This window comes from Ruditapes philippinarum, unplaced genomic scaffold (assembly GCF_026571515.1).
Source record: "Ruditapes philippinarum isolate M1 unplaced genomic scaffold, ASM2657151v2 ctg3259_1_1_1_1, whole genome shotgun sequence".
NCBI lineage: Eukaryota > Metazoa > Mollusca > Bivalvia > Venerida > Veneridae > Ruditapes > Ruditapes philippinarum.
The window spans coordinates 185,671-204,258 of NW_026867373.1; the positions used below are offsets into that span (position 1 = coordinate 185,671).

At 32.0% G+C, this 18,588-nt stretch overlaps 1 protein-coding gene across 1 annotated transcript; it reads right to left on the bottom strand.

Annotated features, from left to right (window-relative positions):
* Window positions 1–8,164: 8,164 nt before the first annotated feature.
* Window positions 8,165–17,384, bottom strand: LOC132735848 (synaptobrevin homolog YKT6-like). The gene is made up of 8 exons (XM_060722863.1): window positions 17,231–17,384; window positions 15,806–15,932; window positions 14,197–14,279; window positions 12,615–12,774; window positions 11,987–12,032; window positions 10,983–11,048; window positions 9,130–9,231; window positions 8,165–8,390 (listed from the first exon to the last, which is right to left on the bottom strand). The coding sequence occupies exons 2-8, from the start codon at window positions 15,910–15,912 to the stop codon at window positions 8,355–8,357; spliced, it is 600 nt and encodes a 199-aa protein (XP_060578846.1). The 5' UTR covers window positions 15,913–15,932; window positions 17,231–17,384; the 3' UTR covers window positions 8,165–8,354.
* Between the last annotated feature and the right edge of the window lie 1,204 nt (window positions 17,385–18,588).

Consider the following 18,588-nt stretch of genomic DNA (forward strand, 5'->3'; position numbering starts at 1 on the left):
AGGAGGTAACTCTATCAAGCATTTTGACAGAATTATTCCCCTTTTTCGACTTAGAATTTATGTTAAAGTTTTTGTAATACCTCAAATATTTTCAAAGTTCATTGACATATGGCTTTGAAACTTTACACACTTGTTCACCATCATAACCCCAACTTGTAGACAGGAGGAGGTAACTCTATCAAGCATTTTGACAGAATTATGCCCCTTTTTCGACTTAGAATTTATGTTAAAGTTTTTGTAATACCTCAAATATTTTCAAAGTTCTTTGACATATGGCATTGAAACTTTGCACACTTGTTTACCATCATTACCCCAACCTGTAATCAGGAGGAGGTAACTGTATCAAGCATTTTTTTTTACTATCAAGCACTAAGAATAGTCGAACGTTGCTGTCCTACTGACAGCTCTTGTTATATTTCCAGGGTAACACATTGTGTGCCATGTCATCTTGACCTAGTGACCTTGATAATTGATCAAAGTTCCTCAAGGTGTATATATGTGATGCGATAATACTTCGGATGGAAGTATATTTATTTTTTGGACTTAGAAAATTTTTGACATTTAGGGACAAATGATCTTTACTTGAAGAAGGTCTTACAGGATGTAAACTTCTTATAATGCTTTGGATGGAGACAAAGATTAATATTGGCTGTATAGGGTCATGGTTACTTTGACCCAATGGTCTCTGGGCTCATCAAGGTGCTTATGAAATGTAGATGAAAATTTCATCCTCTGACACTGGAATGCGCAGTTGTGAATTCAAAATGATTTTTAAGAACTTTAGAGTAAAAATTTTGAAACTCGTTGATTTGCAGATGGCTAATAACAATCGGATAGGCAAAAGGTAATTTCACAGTATAATAATTATACATGAAAGCATACACCATTTTTTTTCTCATATTTATTTCATTGTGTAGCATTTTAAATACAACAGTACTATTACAATAACTTTGTACATTCGGCAACATATAAACACTAATACTTATACATTAAAATAATCTAGAGTTTGTGATGTTACTAGAAAATAATCTATTATAATACATGTATAAATTCACAGAGAAAATCTGGAAGCAGTCTAAAATTTTCATCAATTGATTGGCTGAAATTGAACAATGGGAGTGTTTTGTCCTAGACTGGTTATTTTTCATCCCAGGCTGGTTGCCTTACTCTAAGATAACTTGGCCCAATTTTCAAGCACACCCAAAAAATCAGGGTTTGAATTTATTGATGTCCAAAATTTGCTTTTTCATTGATCATATTAAACTTATACACAATGCCACAATTTCAAAGCATTAAAACTAAAACCAGCTCAGTTCGAGATAAAATCAAGGAATTTTAATACAAATCACATTAATAATTGCCACTAAATAAGGATGAATGTGAAGATAAGGATCAAGATTGGGATCAGCAACTCTATCTCTTAAATAATAGTGTTATGGTTCAGAACTGTTGATCTGTATAGCTTAGTAGATAGAGTGAAGGAATGGTATTCCAACAGTCGGCACAGATATGCTGGATGACGGCCCCAGACTTTAATTGTCAATTAAAGTCTGTGGCCTTGGTCAACACGGCACTGGTTGCATGGCTAAAATCTGTTTCCCCCAGTAGGCTAAATGTGACAGCTATTAAATTTAACTGGAACAAGCGCAATTAAAAACATTCAGCATTTGGGTGAACAAGCATCTTAAATACAGAAATTATAATTTAAATGTATATATATAAATGATGCAAGATAAGACATTTACATCAAATATTGCACATTTAAAATGTACTACTGGTTAAAAGCAAAGTGATCTAACACACAGAGCTCTGTTCATATAATTAAATTAAAATCAAACCTGCACAAGCAATTTGAGCCTATCATAAACTTCTTCAGTCTGATTTTTTAAATTTTTTTGTTGCTCAAATTGCTTATACAGATATTTTTTATAATATTATTAACAGTTAACAGACCAATGCGTGTTGTATCCCTCTGTATAATAAGAAAGAAGAAGAAATAAGTTAATAGGAATGGAGAATATCAGATGTATACATGTAGTCATACCTATTGTAATTTAAAGCCCCAGTCACATTAGAGCTTACGACCAGTGAAGACCAGTTCACGATCATCACTGACCTCTGGTCGCGGACAATCTTTAAAACGTCTAACGACGGTCATCGGTGATCTTTGACAGTCGCAGGTTATCTTATTTAGGTCCCACGACCAATTTCAGTCGTAGAGAGGTTTTTGAGCTTGCACAAAAACCTCCTTGCGATCAAACAGGTCGCTAGTGATCTTATAAGGTCTTAAGGCTGTCGCACGATGGTCGTTCGGAAGTGCGACAATCTTACGACAGTCTTTATAAATTGCCACTAGTCACTGATAATCTTAAGTAGTCTTTAGTTATCGTGTGATGGTCGTACGACAAGTTGTAGGTGATCGCATATTAGGTCACGGGAAGTCGTAAGTGATCCCAGGCAATCTTGAGACCATCGTATGTTTACGTATGACCTGTCGTGCGATTGTCAATGATGACTTGTCTTTCAATACTCGCAAAAGTAAATTTATCTGTGCAAAAATGGTTTTGGTCGCAGACAATCGCTGATGATCGTCAGTTTTACAAGTCGCCGGTGGTCGCAAGTAATCGTAAGCTCTAGTGTGACTGGGGTTTAAGATTAAATTTTACTTTAGTGTTTTTGTGTAAAATTGTGTCTTTTACACTTAAAATTGCACAATTCAAACAAAAAGAGCCCCCATGTGTGCCTATATTATCATGAGGGCCTTTAGGTCTGCATGTAACATAATTGTATGTACACAGCACTCTGAGCTACAAAATTGTACTTTTAACAATGCACTTTGAGTTACAAACTAATAATACCAGACAAGTACACAAACATAGTTACCCCAAATTCAAATAAAATGCCATTTTATCATTCACAAATATATCATATATATATAATTAAATTAGAAAATTAACAGAATATTGTGAAGTAATGAACCTGACATCATTCACTGTAATGATGTCATCTCTGATGTCATAAAAGATAGAAATTTGTTTCTAGACAACATATTATACCAAAGTACTGGAAAAAAATATATTTGGCATTTGCAAATAATAAGTAAATTATTGATAATTTTCCCAATCTTATGAAGTTCTAGCCTTTATAAGCAAAGACTGTGGGGAATACGAAAGGGGGAAATGTTAAAGTAATTTTTTCAATGTCAAAATTCTCTGCTAATAAAATAGTGCCTGTTTATGCAAGCAAGATTAGCCACTTATGTCATACTTCAACTCGGCAAGCCCAATGAGCAGAGTTCCCTCGGGACGGATATTCCGATCTGAACCGCAACATATGACAGATATTATTAATAAAACAAGAACCATGTCAACATGGCCATCCCCCGCAGAATGTGTTTGCTCATTGGAAAAATGTATATGCAGTAGAGCAGAATAATTCCATTTTAAGAGGTCTTTTGATAATGAAAACTGATGGCTATAGTGATTACAGATTTGAAACCTATGTGAATACTGATGGCTGAAAATAACAAAGGGCAATAACTGAAAAATAATGCAGGGTAGGTTATCATTCTTGTGTGCTGCATCCCTCCTCAGTAAAATCTATCCACCTATAAAGTTTCAAGTTGATACCTGAAATACTTTTTGAGAAAAAAATTGAATTGAAAAATTAAGTATGAAAAATAACAAAGGGCAATAACTCAATATAAAAGGTAGAGTTATCATTCTTGTGCACTGCACACCTCCTGAATTAGATCTATGCACCTATGAAGTTTCATAATGATATCTCAAAGGCCTTTTGAGTTATGCTCTGGACAAAAATTAATTTTGAAAAATAACAAAGGGCAATAACTCAAAAATTATGCAGGGTAGGGTATTCTTGTGCACTGCACTTCTCCTCAATGAGATCCATCAACCTATGAAGTTTCCAGTTGATACCTCAAATACTTTTTGAGATAAGCTCTGGACAAAATAGCATGAAAAAGAACAAAGGGCAATAACTCAAAAATTGTATAGGGAAGAGTTATCATTCTTGCGCACAACATTTCTCCTCAATAAGATCTATCCACCTATGACATTTCAAGTTGATATCTCAAACACTTTTTGAGTTATGCCTCACTCAGGTGAAAAATTAAGTAAGACAAATAACAAAAGGCAATAACACAAAAATAATGAAAGGTAAAGTTATCATTCTTGTGCACTGCACACCTCCTGAGTGAGATCTATGAACCTATGAAGTTTCATGTTGATATCTTATAGGCTTTTGAAGTTATGCTCTGGACAAAAATCAATTTTGAAAAATAACAAAGGGCAATAACTCAAAAATTATGCAGGGTAGAGTTATTATTCTTGTGCACTGCACTCCTCTTCAATGAGGTGTATCCACCTATGAAGTTTCAAGTTGATAACTCAAATACTTTTAGAGATATGCTCCGGACAAAAATGTCGGACGGACGGACGGAAGGTCGGACGGAGACTATTTCTATATCCCCCGCCGAAAACTTAATAATAGATAGCAGGTAAAAAGATTGAATGAGAGATTTAATCTGCAATAGATTCTAATTCATTTTCTCGTTCTAAATCACTGAAACAAGGTTCTGTTGATTGTATCTTGCCAAATACTGCATGGTCAAAAGTGCATTTGTATATAAGAAAATCTCAAGCCCAAACTTAGAGTGGATGAAAGCCATTTTCAAGGAAAATGCTAGTTTGTGGGACACCAATTTTGAGCATTAAACTACATGTTCATGAAAAAGAAATCTTAATTTCAATTGAACATAAAAGCATTAACTTTAAAGCTGCCTTCAGTTATTATTTTTTGTTGGAAAAACAATTTTGTATTGTTTCAAACTATGTAATTTTTATCTTGGGAAAGTGCATCATATCACTTTTGAGCCTTCTTCAAATCAACATCCCAAGAGATATTTATAGATTAGTATGTCAGTGACGTTGTTTCTAAAAATATATCAGAAATGAATCCTCAGCTTTACTAATTTGCATACAGAGTGGACAGGTAGATGGGTTTCCTTATTAGTTATGAATTTTATCATCAGCAAATTTCATTTTCCACCATATTTCTTTTGATTTGACAATTATATGACACAATTTATCTAAAAATAACATATTTAACCTATAGAAAAGCTGAATTCCGCTTTAAGGAAAGTGAACATAATATGAAGTTTCATCAACATTTAAAACGTGTTACTGAAAATTTGAATTATTTACATAATTCATACATATAGATAAAGGCTACAGAACTCAATTTGACAAGATTGTATCACTTTATTCTACAAATATTCAAGCTTTACACAAATAGCATAATTACATAATCTCACATTCAAAATATGCCAGTACAAGAAATTAACAATGGAATAAAATAGCAGCAATAATATTATTTGTAAGAGTAAGTAAATCTAAAATTAGCTTTAATCTAAAAATAGCTATTTTGTTGACTTCACAACAATAACTTTAATCAAGAGACTGCAAACCAGACTAAATGTCTAACACATCTGATTGGTTAATTCTGAAAATAAATTTAAAATTATCCAATATGAGTGCTTCTTATTGACTGGTTTCCAAACACAATTTTCTTAATGATAAATGATTGGCACTTTATACCAAAACTCAAAAACATGTGTCTGTATATTTAAGTAAATATTCAATCTGTTAAAAAAAGAGAGTTAGTCGTACTTTCACTGAAAAAGTTATATGGCAACATTCAAGACTTAAAGAAAAAGAACATATAGCACCATTTTCAGCTTCACATGAAAAAATCAACAGTTACTGATGAGATTTGAACTTCCAGGGAAGTGAGGTAAGTGACTTAGTCAGCAACCTAAATCATGCCACCATAGAGGCTCTACTTTCTCAGTTTGAATAAGTGATACAAGCTTTCTGCTATCATAGGAAATTGTTTAACTTATACTACAATTTGGAGTGTAAAAGTGGCTAATAAAAATGCACAGCCCAATTAGTACTCATGAAAAGAATGGTCAACTAAAGTACATCTAGACATTGTTCTCATCGGTTAAAAACATAGTAAACGTCATTTTCCAATGTCTTGTGGGGAAGAGTTATGTACCTTGTTTAGAAATATGATGAAATAATTAGAAAATGTTAACAATTGCACTTCTAATCTATGGGTGTAAAAGGATAAACAAATATAAACATTGAAATCAATAGTGTTTTAATTCAATGTACAAACAAAAAATTGTTACAACAAAAAGTTTTGCGATGAAATCAGTAAAATGTATTTAACCCTTTCATACTTAAATTTGTAAAATGGACTTGCCCAACTCTGAATTTAAAACAGTCTATTGTTACTTTGAAGGGGCTTTAAAAAAAAACAACCCTAAAACCGAATTGAGCCTGATCATAATACTAGTATACAAAATCCACAGGCTAGCCTGGATTTATACATGCCTTAAAGAGATTTGTCATTCACCACTCAAGGAGTTCAGCTCTTTACATAAAACTGATACATTTCTATACATTCTCCTGAAAAAATAAACCTTAAGATGATTGTAGAACACTTATTTCTTTACTTAAACTTAACCTGAATACTAAATCTTATTTATAAAAAAAAATCAAATTATGCATCCTTATCTTTGGTTGCAGTATTTATAACAATCCATTAGCATTGTCTTTGGTTGTAGTTTTTATAACAATGCTTTATAAAGTTTTGACTTTGACAAAAAAAAAAAATTGAAATTCTTATATAATGATTCAGTGTAAAAAGTAATCCTATTTGCTTTGAAAACATGTGTGTATATTACACTGAACAGATAAATAACTCAGTAAATAAATCAAGAATGTTAAATTTTTGCTGTTGAGCTTTAAAAAAATCTTAAAATATCAAATTCAAACCTAAATAATTAAGGTTCGAATCTTTTGCATCTTTAAAACAACATGTCATACAAATTTAGCAGTTTCAACAATTTCTTGTGTACAGAGTTACAAACACACAGTGAAGGAGTGGTCCCATAGTTTTTATCAACACTTTAAAATACAGAATGATAAATTACATGTGTTACAATTTATACATTCACTTATTTTACATTAAAAACAGCATGGTTGTTAAATTTTATGAAAATTATTTATACAACAATACGTACAAATAGAGATCTGTCCTTGCCTTTAGCAATTTTGATACACAAAGAATAGCCCCAGCTAAGTTAGTAAAGGTGGAAATATACGGAGCTTAAAAAGTTAATTCTGTCTAATTTTGCAGGTAACATGCAGTGTCACTGTAACAGTTTATATTCAGCGACTATAATTAACATATACTTTCCAAGTAAAGTTTTATGAAATTTATATTCTAATCTGAAGACACTTAGCTTCAAGAAATAACATAAATTAAAATACTGTCCAAATACTGTAGAATGTCTCTAAATATGTGTTGTCAAAATTTCATGTTTTCCCTCTAAAAAGTGTCAATTCTTAATTTGTGCATTCATGAAATCCTGTCAACATCATATTCAAAATCAGAAAGTGGTGCTAAATAAAATAAGATATTCACAATTTAAGGCTAACACAATTTTGAAGTTAATTTGCAAATATTAGCAAAAATAAATTTACAAGAATAAAACCAGTTCTGCAGTACTGTTTTAATTATACAAACATGGCTTCACTGCTTGAATTAATAGCAATCTCATAATACATATTTCATTTCTTCTTTCATACATATTTTCTACTTACATAAGCCATTGCTCACAATAAAATATACAAGTATATACATAAATACTTAAAATAATTACAATTCTTATCTTTAAAAACAAATTACATTTAAACATTAATTTACAATATGAAATTTGGCAAATAAGAGATGAGGCTTTTACTTAAAGAATTTTCTGACTTCAGATTTGAAGAACAGTCAAAGGGGCACAACTCCAATATCACAGATCTATTTATAGACATGACATGGTGACAATTACCTGTGAGAATCTTTTGCAAGTACAATCGATGATAAAATTTGCAAAGAAAACACCTTTCGAAAGTTTGAAGTTATTAATGTAAAAGTACTTTTTTATTCTTTAATATGGTTAACAATGGCTGACTGATTAAAAAAAACTTAGCCATACATGTATTTTAAATCCATTTAATATAAATGGAGATGAAATTACATTCTAATTATGTTGACATATCACGGTACCAGAATGATTGTATATTGGTCACATGGCTTGATAAAAGTAGGAGGAGTTTACACAACATGACTGGAATGATCATGTGACTAAAATAGGAGGAGTTAATCTGATCACATGACTTCAGTGGGTCATGTGATGCAATTGCCACGCTGTTTGAGACACCCTCTACGGAACTTGACCAGACAATATTTAATGCTATAACATGTTGCCATGGTTATAGTATAACACAGCATGAGTTTGTCTTTCTGGCCTGAAATAAATAAATATTTATATCTAAGTAAAAGATCATGTTTTGTTTGTTTGTTTGATTGGGTTTTACATCACACCGACACAGTATAGGTCATTTGGTGACATTCCAGCTTTACTGGTTGAGGAAGACCTCAGGTGCCCTTCTGTGCATTATTTCAGGCACAAACGGGCACCTGATTAGAAACCTTTGTTCCGTAAACTAGCTGGATAGCTTCCTCACATGAAAGAATCCAAAGTCCCTGTCAGGATTTAAACACACAGCAGTGAGGGAAAAGATTATGTACAGTAAAAATATTTTTATTAATCTTTTAAAATTTTTGATTTCATTATCAGATGGAAAACGTTGACCTTCCAAAAAGCATTATCAAAAATCTATAGCAGGATTGGAATCTAGTGAGTGTGGAGTTGAAATTTTGAATTTCATATTTTTTTTAAAAATACTCTGAAAAAAAACAACGTTTATAACATTCTGCACCTAAAGTGGATTTTTAATTATTTTTTTCAACTCTCAGCAGCAAAAGTCAGGGCTTTGAAACAAGTATTTTCTACGCCAACACAGTCCTGATATATTACAAACTTCAATTATACAAATACACAATGGCTCCTGTACCATTTTATTTAGCCTAAAACCGGCTGTATTGAACTATTCCACAAAATAAAAATGTCAATTCCTTATAAATTGTGACCATTATAAAATGCTAATCACATACAATAGAAATAATGTAATAAGACACACTTACAGTTTTATAGAATGTTTTACTCTGTAAACTTAGGCCTTCGGATTTCTCCACCAAATCATCGATCTTCTCCCCTCTTTCTAATACAGCTTCTATTGTATTATGCTAAATTAAAACAACAACAACAATAATTACTAAAATAACCCTTTTGCTTCCGACTTGGCATACCTTTATTTTGATGACATTCACCATAAAACTATCTTTTTACAGAAACTTTATGGATAAAGAGTACAAGTCTGTAAGGCGTTAACGGTCTAATGTGTCTGAAAGTTTTGTTATATTGCTTGGCATTTTTGTCAGTGTTAGACGCAATATTGACCAACCAGTACGGATGGAGCCCAGCCAGTCTGTATAAACATGCATTCCCACAAACTCTTTAGTGTTTGGTGCTTAAAATTTGTTCACAGAAAGGCTTATGATTAACTGAAGATTAACAATATTGGCGTCAATTGTTAGCAAGGGTGATTAAGGTCTCCGACTCTCAAACCCAGAGATCATTGGTTTGAGCCCTACTCTGATCACCAGAATGTTTCTTCATATGACACCAGTACTAGTTGGTCTGGGCTTCCATTAATGGGGGTATGGCTGTAACTTACGCCTGCGAATTGTATCTGTACACTGGAAATTAAGATACACCGACTTCCAAAAATTTAGGAATACGGCAAAAATCATAAGCCGTGACGTACATCACGGCCACTTTCCAGCCTTTCCTAGCGTACAATTGGATGATTTAGTTGACTACGCCCCATGAATTGAATGGCTGACATGAAAGCAATGTGTGAAATTATAGGAAATACGAATTGGCGAGTGACGTTATAGCGTGTGTTGATTTATGACCTTGATAAGCGTGAAAACAAAGTGATTGGATTAATTGTTTGTAAAGGTAAAGGCACTTTGAACTTAATAGTCTAAAATGATAGTTGATGTTACCTTTAAGTCTAATATCTCTAACATGTTATTCTGTAAATCAAACATAAATTTAAAAATTGAAACATGAAAGTTTTACACGAAAGAACAACTGACTTCCAGAAATTTTCCTCATGACTTCCAAAATTCCTTTAAAGTGGAAGCCCTGGTTGGTTCCAATAAGCACACTGGAAAGTGATATAAGTTGCAAGAACTTGTTTCACAACTGAGCTTAAATAAATATGTTTAAACCAAGTCACAACAAAGATGAACGTTCATGTCACTATACTGACATTTCTATATTATTAGATGACCCTCTGTGAAATCGTTTAAGATATGACTAGGCAAATCAGTAGAACCATAGACTTTCCTTAAAGACCCATTTTGCCCTACAAATGCTTTTATCTCATTCCTAGAACAGCTTTTTTTATCTTTGGTGTACTTTCATTTGTTTTCATTTACCAAAAATCTGAACCATCTTTGTATTCCACTGTATTCCACTGCAATTTTGGCATTTAGTACAGTGATTTAGTATTTTGTATGGAAATCAAAATACTACTTTGTTTACATCTTGCTACTTTTATGACAAATAATTTCACGTTTAAAGCAACTTTTCTTCAGGTAACAAGCATTTAAAATTAATAATTTAACATTATTTAACTCATGCTTGCCCTTTCTAAAGAAGTAAGAATTTATTCGTATCTGAGGCATAATGTGACTTTAATATTGCTGGTTAATTTTGTTAAACAAAACAATCTAATGTTCATGCAGTCAATTGTAAGGGGCGACAAGTGATTTGAAGTAAGCATAAATAAACCATTAAAACCATAACGGTATTATCGCTTCCTGTTAAAACATAAAAGCAAACTATATGAAGATGTAAATGTTACTGGCTTGTAAAATACAAAGTCTTTGAAAGACGATGACAGGGCAGCAAAAGGTGAACTTACTAAAATAATTTTTGTTTCATCAAGATCTGCATTAATCTTTGACATGGCATCAGCTTCTCTTGGATTCTGGAATAAATTAAGTCATGATTTTGATTAATATGTTACATGTTTTATTGGTATTTGAGTCAACTCAAAACTGTAAAAGTCATATCGCCTGTTTCAAGTTTTTCTGCCGAGGAAGACTTCATGCGCTTGAGTAGAACTACTGACTTCCCATAATTCATATATTACCTGATTGGCTTCTGTGCATGAAAGTATTCATAGTCACTGGTCAGATTTGAACCTGACAGGCAAGTAATTCCAAGTCGATGACTTTAAAGCTGACTTTAGCCTTTCTATTGATTAAATATGTTAATTCTAGATAAATCAATTCATTTAATTGTCAAGTCATTAAGAATTAAGGTGGAAAATGAAATTTGCCGGTGATGATATACATAAACAATTAGTAAACCTCTTATCGACCGGTCTGCTTTCTATATTTAAAGATAGTAAAGTGGATGATTGTTTCCCCAATCTTATATATTTAGAAGTCACTGATGTGTTATAAATAGCTCTCAGGCACAGTTTTGGAAAACGCTTAACAGAGAGATGATGCACTTTTACATGATAAAATTACTGAGCTACTTACATGTAGTTTGAAACACAGAATTTTTTTTTTAACACAAAATAAAAGCTGAAGACTGCTTTAAAAGACAGTGATTTCTTTAAATACATAACATGATTTATGCTTAACTGATTAAAATTATTCATAGCAAATAATTCAAATAGTCATTTCTATCCCCAACTAAACTACCTGAACTCTAACACTTCTTTCATTTTCTTTCCTTGATTTCTATATCTTATTTCTTTAGATGAAATTCTTTATGCTGGTATTAATCAAAACCTTAGTGCAGTAACAGATTAAGTCCTTCTAAATTTCATAGGAGTTAACCAGTTATTGCACAAAGGTGACATAATGTTTACAATTAAGCCTAGCAACATTTTTTTTTCTACGTGTGACATACCTGATACTTCTGTAAAAATTGTTCCAGCTCTGGATATTTAATCTCACTGTAAAACAAATTAATACAAAAATCCATTGAAAAAACTAAACAGACAAATCAGTATATAATATAATGTTATTATACAAATTTTAATTAGTAGAAGGTATTGCCAAATTTTATAAAATTACAATACAATATCTAACTCTGAGGTTATTGTGAATTTTTTTTTAAATAATAATTTAACCCATTATCTTTGTTACTTTTCAGCGGCTACAGACCATAATAACATAGTAAATTTCATTAAAGTTGTAAATAACATTAATAAAATGGTTTTATATCACTATTACTAATGGCTAAAGATTATAGTTTTCTTAGTTAATTTAAGTGAGTTATGATATGAGCCGCTTCATGACAAAACCAACATAGTGCGTTTGCGACCAGCATGGATCCAGACCAGCCTGCGCATCCGCGCAGTCTGATCAGGATCCATGCTGTTCGCTATCAGTTTCTCTACTTGCTATAGGTTTGTAAGCGAACAGCATGGATCCTGATCAGACTGCGCGGATGCGCAGGCTGGTCTGGATCCATGCTGGTCACAAACCCATAATGTTGGTTTTGTCGTGATGCGGCTCAATTATAAATAGCTTACTCTTCTTTGGCTATAGACCATAATTTTTTATCCACTTTAGCTTCAAAATCTTCTATGGCTTTATTTAGTAATGTATGAGCCACTCTCTGAGGATATTCATGATCGGCTATAACCACTGCCCCTACGTTGTTACTTTTTACATATACATGACACACATATTCTGAAATATAAGAAATACAATAATTAACTTTTTTGAAATATAACAAGGATTCCAACTTGTCTATGCTCAGTATGCTACAAGTAAGGCTCGCGCATGTTTACAATATTTTGTAAATGTTTACCCAATTGCTAAAAAACTGACACGATACTGTTTAAACGTTGATACTTCAATGTACTATACTATACTTTGTATTTGATTTGTTAATAGTTCATTTTTACAGGTAATAATTAGGATATTCTGAAAAGACAATATGGTTATTTTGTTTAAACGGTCAGAAATATTGTAAACATTTACGAATGAAAATCGAAACGAATACATCTAAATGTGTAACCATGGGGGCCTTAGCTACAAGTATAGTAGGCAATGATGTAAATCTATGCAGTATGATTCAACTCATACCATTGGTTGCTCAATTTTAGAATTTCGATATCTAATCCCTAAAAATAATGTTGGACAGTTTCAAAGTCAAAGCTTGACAAGTCCATTACAAAAAACAAGAATTGTTGGTAGGATAGCGTGCTAGACTATTCTCAATGCTTGATAGTAAAACAAGGGACTGGATAATGTAGATATTTCTTAGTTCAAACATGGTCAAAATTCTGGCTAAGTCCATGTTAGAGTTATGGGCCTTGGACACTGACCTCCTATCATGCTGTATAATAAGTATGTGAAGTTTCAACCTATTTCCTTTCACAGTAGTTTTTGAGATACCAACATGTATGCAAAAATTTAACCAAAGTATGATGTTGATGCCGAGGCCTGGGTGATAACGTCTAATAGCTCTCCCTATTTTTCCAACAGTCAAGCTAATAAGCAGAGTTAGGGTTAATGAATATCTAAATATATAAATTACTGTAGTGTATATACCTAGATGTCGTATAGACCTAAATGTATCATAAATACAACAAACTCAATTATAAACATCATAGAAAAATGACTCATTTTAATCATTTCTATTTTTAACTAAGGAGAAAAACTTATTCCAAGAGATTTTTTATCATTTTTAAAATCAAATTGAATAAAGAAGTTAGTCACAAGGTCACTCACTACCACATTGATGTTCATCAATTTTTGGCCTATCAAATACAAACAATGAAAGAAAATAAAGTTTCACAATATATTCGACTGAAAGAGAAAATATCTGACACTGGTTTTTCCTAGCAACTTTTGGAGACCATCTTTCTTGACACATTAAAATTTATATGAGAGGAATGGCCCAGTGGTAAGGTGTTTCCCTTTTAATCCAGAAGTAAAGGGGTAGAAACTTTTAATGATTTGCAAACCAATCCATACTTCCTCATATGGCACTAGTTCTGATTAGTTCTAGGAAGTGGACGTTATGATATAAAATGATTAATATAAAATGTTAGTCCAGCTTAAATATATAACATGTTTATAAACATTTTTCAAATATAGTTTTACCTTGTTCTTTGACTGAAGATCTGCAAGAGGGAGATGTTCGTTCCACCAAAATCTTTGTAGAGAAATTCATAAATTCTTTCACACTGAAAATAAAATAAGATGTTCATTTAAAAACAACAAAAACACTTTGAATGACATAGTATGACCTTAACAAGCTGCAGTAAGTATTTACTGCAACATTGCTATGCATCATTCCAACAACTAGGACTACAGTAGTTTTAAAAGTGGCAGAGAACTTTTCTCTTAATATGAAATCTATCAGCATATTAACAAGAGCTGTCCGTAAGACAGCGCGCTCGACTTTTTTATTGCTTGCCAATAAAAAAAGTTTTTGCAGTAAAAGGCAATACAAGAATCTCTGTATTTTTAAAGTGAACAATGGCCATGAGCATTAAGATATTTAGTGAAGAATTATTTTATTATGACATAATTTATGGTAAAGTGAACAAGTGGATAGGAATGAATTTTTTTAGATTTGTTAAGTTTTTTAGTGCTTGCCTATAATACAAAACATTGACAGTTAAGGGCCATAATTCAAATAAAATCTTTGACAGAATTACCTTCTCCTGGACATGTTTGGGAATCATGATTGTAAACAAGTATTCCAACTTTCAAATTAATATCTCAAACAGTTCAGTCAAAAAGTGGACTGGTACTAAAAACTTAACCAAGATTCTAAGTCGATAAAAGGCCTTAATTTTTAAAACAAATCCTTGACAGAGTTACCTTCTCTCTTGCGTACAGATGGGGGTAATGATGTGAAATAGCATTAAAAGTTTCAAAGCAATATCTCAAAGGGTTAAGGCAATAAGTGGATTTTACCCATATTCAATGTATTTTCTAAGTCAAAAAGGGGCATAATTCTGTCAAAAACCTTGACAGAGTTATGTCCTCTTGTCTGTTGATGAAGGTCATGATGGTAAACAAGTATGGTCAGTTTCAAAAGCAATACCTCCAATGGTTTTGAAATAAAGTGAGGTGGTACAAAAAACTTAACCAAGCTCAATACACTTTCTAAGTCAAAAAAGGGCCATAATTCTGTCAAAAACCTTGACAGAGTTATGTACTCTTGTCTGTAGATGGAGGTTATGATGGTGAACAAGTATGGTAAGTTTCAAAGCCATACTTGTAATACTTCTGAAATAAAGTGGGGTGGTACGAAAAACTTAACCAAGGTGTGACGCCGACGCCGGGGCGAGTAGGATAGCTCCCCTTTTCATAGAAAAGTCGAGCTAAAAATGATCAATGCATTATTTTCAGAGTACCTGTACACCATTTTATTAATTCATTTTGCACACACAAAAAAGGCAAAATTATAGTTCAATGCTGATGACACTTTTCAAATAACTATATTCCATATTCTGCATGAGTTATTACATATTACTTTGCACATGTATACAAAATATCCTTTGCAGAAAGCTTTTTTAAAAGTAATGATATACATACTTCATCATTGTTTAACATGTACAATGCATTTATAACCATTTTCTAGAAATTTGGGTGAGGAATATATTTCAATCTATATTGTTTTTCAACTTCGAAATTTATACAATAAAATTCAAATTATTATAAAAAGAATGTATTGATATATTATACAGTACTCAAATACCTTGATCTTTGAAAGAATCCAAATGATGATAGTTCATATGCTGATACAAGCCGGTTTGCCTTTCCATCCCCAACTCTATAAAGTATAGATAGAGAATACAACTTCATGGTAGCTTCCTCAAATGTTTCTGAAATTCAAAAACAAACAGAATATTAAACAGTGCAGAATCCTTTACATGTACATGTAGAACTTGTGTAAATTACAATAAAATTCAAATTTTAATAAATTATGATAAAACAAAAATACACCCATATTATAAACAGTTTCGATATGAACTATATATAAACACATCTTTTGACACCAAAGTATTTAAATTAACTGTTTAACCTATCAAATATCAGATTTTTACAGGTGGGATACCTTATTTAGTGATAAGAACAGTCTGTCGTTTGCTAGTTCAGAAACTGTTTATTGGTGTATTGAAAGGTGTGCAGGTGGTAAACCCCTATAAACATATCACCATGGGCTAGATCTACTTGAATGTAATATTTAGCTAGCTCAAAGAGCTGGCCTGAAGGGCCTGCTGGCAAAGCGAGCTTTATGATAGCGCAAGTACCTGCTAGATAGTGATTGTTTTGAAAACTTTCATTGAAAGTGGGAAATTGACACATCACATCTTTTCGATTTTACAAGAGAACAATAAAAGCCGAGGTATTCTAATTGAAGACGGACGCGTAGACTGATGTCCTGCGCACTTTTATAGGAACCATAATAGGACAGGGAACCAGAGTAAACAGAAGCAGTGTCTAAAATACCCAATGACAGTTTTAAAACAGAAAATGTAAAATAAAATTAACATTTATTTTATAGCAAGCTTGAAGGGCTGGCCCGATTGGCTTGCTTGCAAAGCGAGCTTTACGGCAACGCGAGTAAATGCATGAGTGCTGTTAGTGATGGTTTGAAAACTGTCAGACGTACTGAATTGACACACCGCAACTTTTTGAATTACAAGATAACGATAAAAGCCAAGGTATTCTGACTGAAAACAGAAGTGTAGACTTGTGTCCAGCGCACTTAGATGGTAACCATAATAGAACAGGGAACCGGAATAAACGGAAGCAGTGTATAAAATACCAAATCGCAATTTTAAAACAGAAAATGTAAAATAAAAATGAATAATTATTTAATTATTTAATACTATTTCAAGGTAAAGGTAAATTGAGCTCCCTTTGAGGCTTTACCTATTTCATATCATTTCACAGTAAAAATACATTGAGCTCGCTTCAACGCTTTGCCTTATTCATATTATTTTGTTCATGAAAAATCTTTTAAATCTGTCATTTGCATGTACTTGAAGCTGTATCTTTAATCAGCTTAAAAGAGTTAATCCTTCTAATAACTAAATTGAAAAGACATTTAAACTGTTAAATCTAAAGTAGTAAAGATGACAGTTTTAATAATTTGTCATCAACTGTCAAAACTTACCAAAGCCAATATACAGGAAAAAACGTTCTCTTATTTTATCTAGTTTATGTCTATGGGTAAAGTACGCTAACACAAGTTAATCAAAACCAATAGAATGAATCTTGACCAAAACATTCACATATAAAGTTAAGAAATAAGCTAAAATTAGGAATTTTTAAGTTTCCTGACTCAACCGGAAGTGCCAGATGTAATTAGACAGGTACACAAAATATCCGTATGATATACGGCTTCGATTAGATCGACACTATAATAAAAACAAAGTTAAGTGCGAACATATTTTATATATACGGAAAGAAGAATAAAGTCTGTTTATGTTTAATAGAAAAGAATACAAAAAAGTGTTAATTTCTTATATTTCGTTTACCATTTTTATTTTCATTCTGATGATATATTACTGTGAAAAAAAATGAAAATTTAATTAAAATGATATCTGTAACATGATCCCACTTGTATAGATTTTATGTTAAATTTTAATTCACATGTGTCAAATATATGTAGGAAAGCCTCTAAACAACTGAATGTACTAAAGAGAATTGGTAAACATCTTAATAGGTTAAGCAAACTCACAATATACTACTCTTTTGTCATGTCAAACTTTAATTATTGTCCTCTTACTTGGCATTTTACCAATGAATCAAACACTAGGAAAATAGAAAAAATTCAGGAAAGAGCTTTAAGATTTATTTATGATGATTTTAACAGTAACTATGATCAACTACTTGAGAAGTCTGGCCTTATTTCTTTGAAAGTTAGGAGATTAAGAGCAATTGCTTTAGAAACATACAAAATTCTAAATGATATGTCTCCTGTTTATTTAAATGATTTACTACATCTTAAACATTCGAAATATAATTTTAGACACACCAATATTGTTGAGGTACCTTTACCAAGAACTGACAGATATGGTAAGAAATCCTTCCGGTATGCCGCTGCCAAACTTTGGAATCAACTTCCAGATAATTTTAGACAAACTTCATCTTTTAACCATTTTAGATCATTGATAAATACTTGGCAAGGGAGAACTGCTCCTGTACTTCATGTAATACCACATAACGCATGTACATCATCAAAAAGAAAAAACCAAATGTTGGCAGCGACATGCTGGATGTTTCAATTTTTTAGTTACTTTTGCTTTGCATTTGTTTTATAACTGTGCTTGATATGAGCTGCTTTTGTGTGCTTTTAATGTGATAGATTTATTTCTATTTTTAAGTGCTATGCTTTTGTGTGCTTTTATTGTAATAGATTTATTCCTATTTTTATGTGCTATGTATCATCTTTTATATACAGGTATAACTTGAATGTTTGTGTGTATGTTAATGTCAGGATTGATGTTCATTATGCATATTTTAACCTTG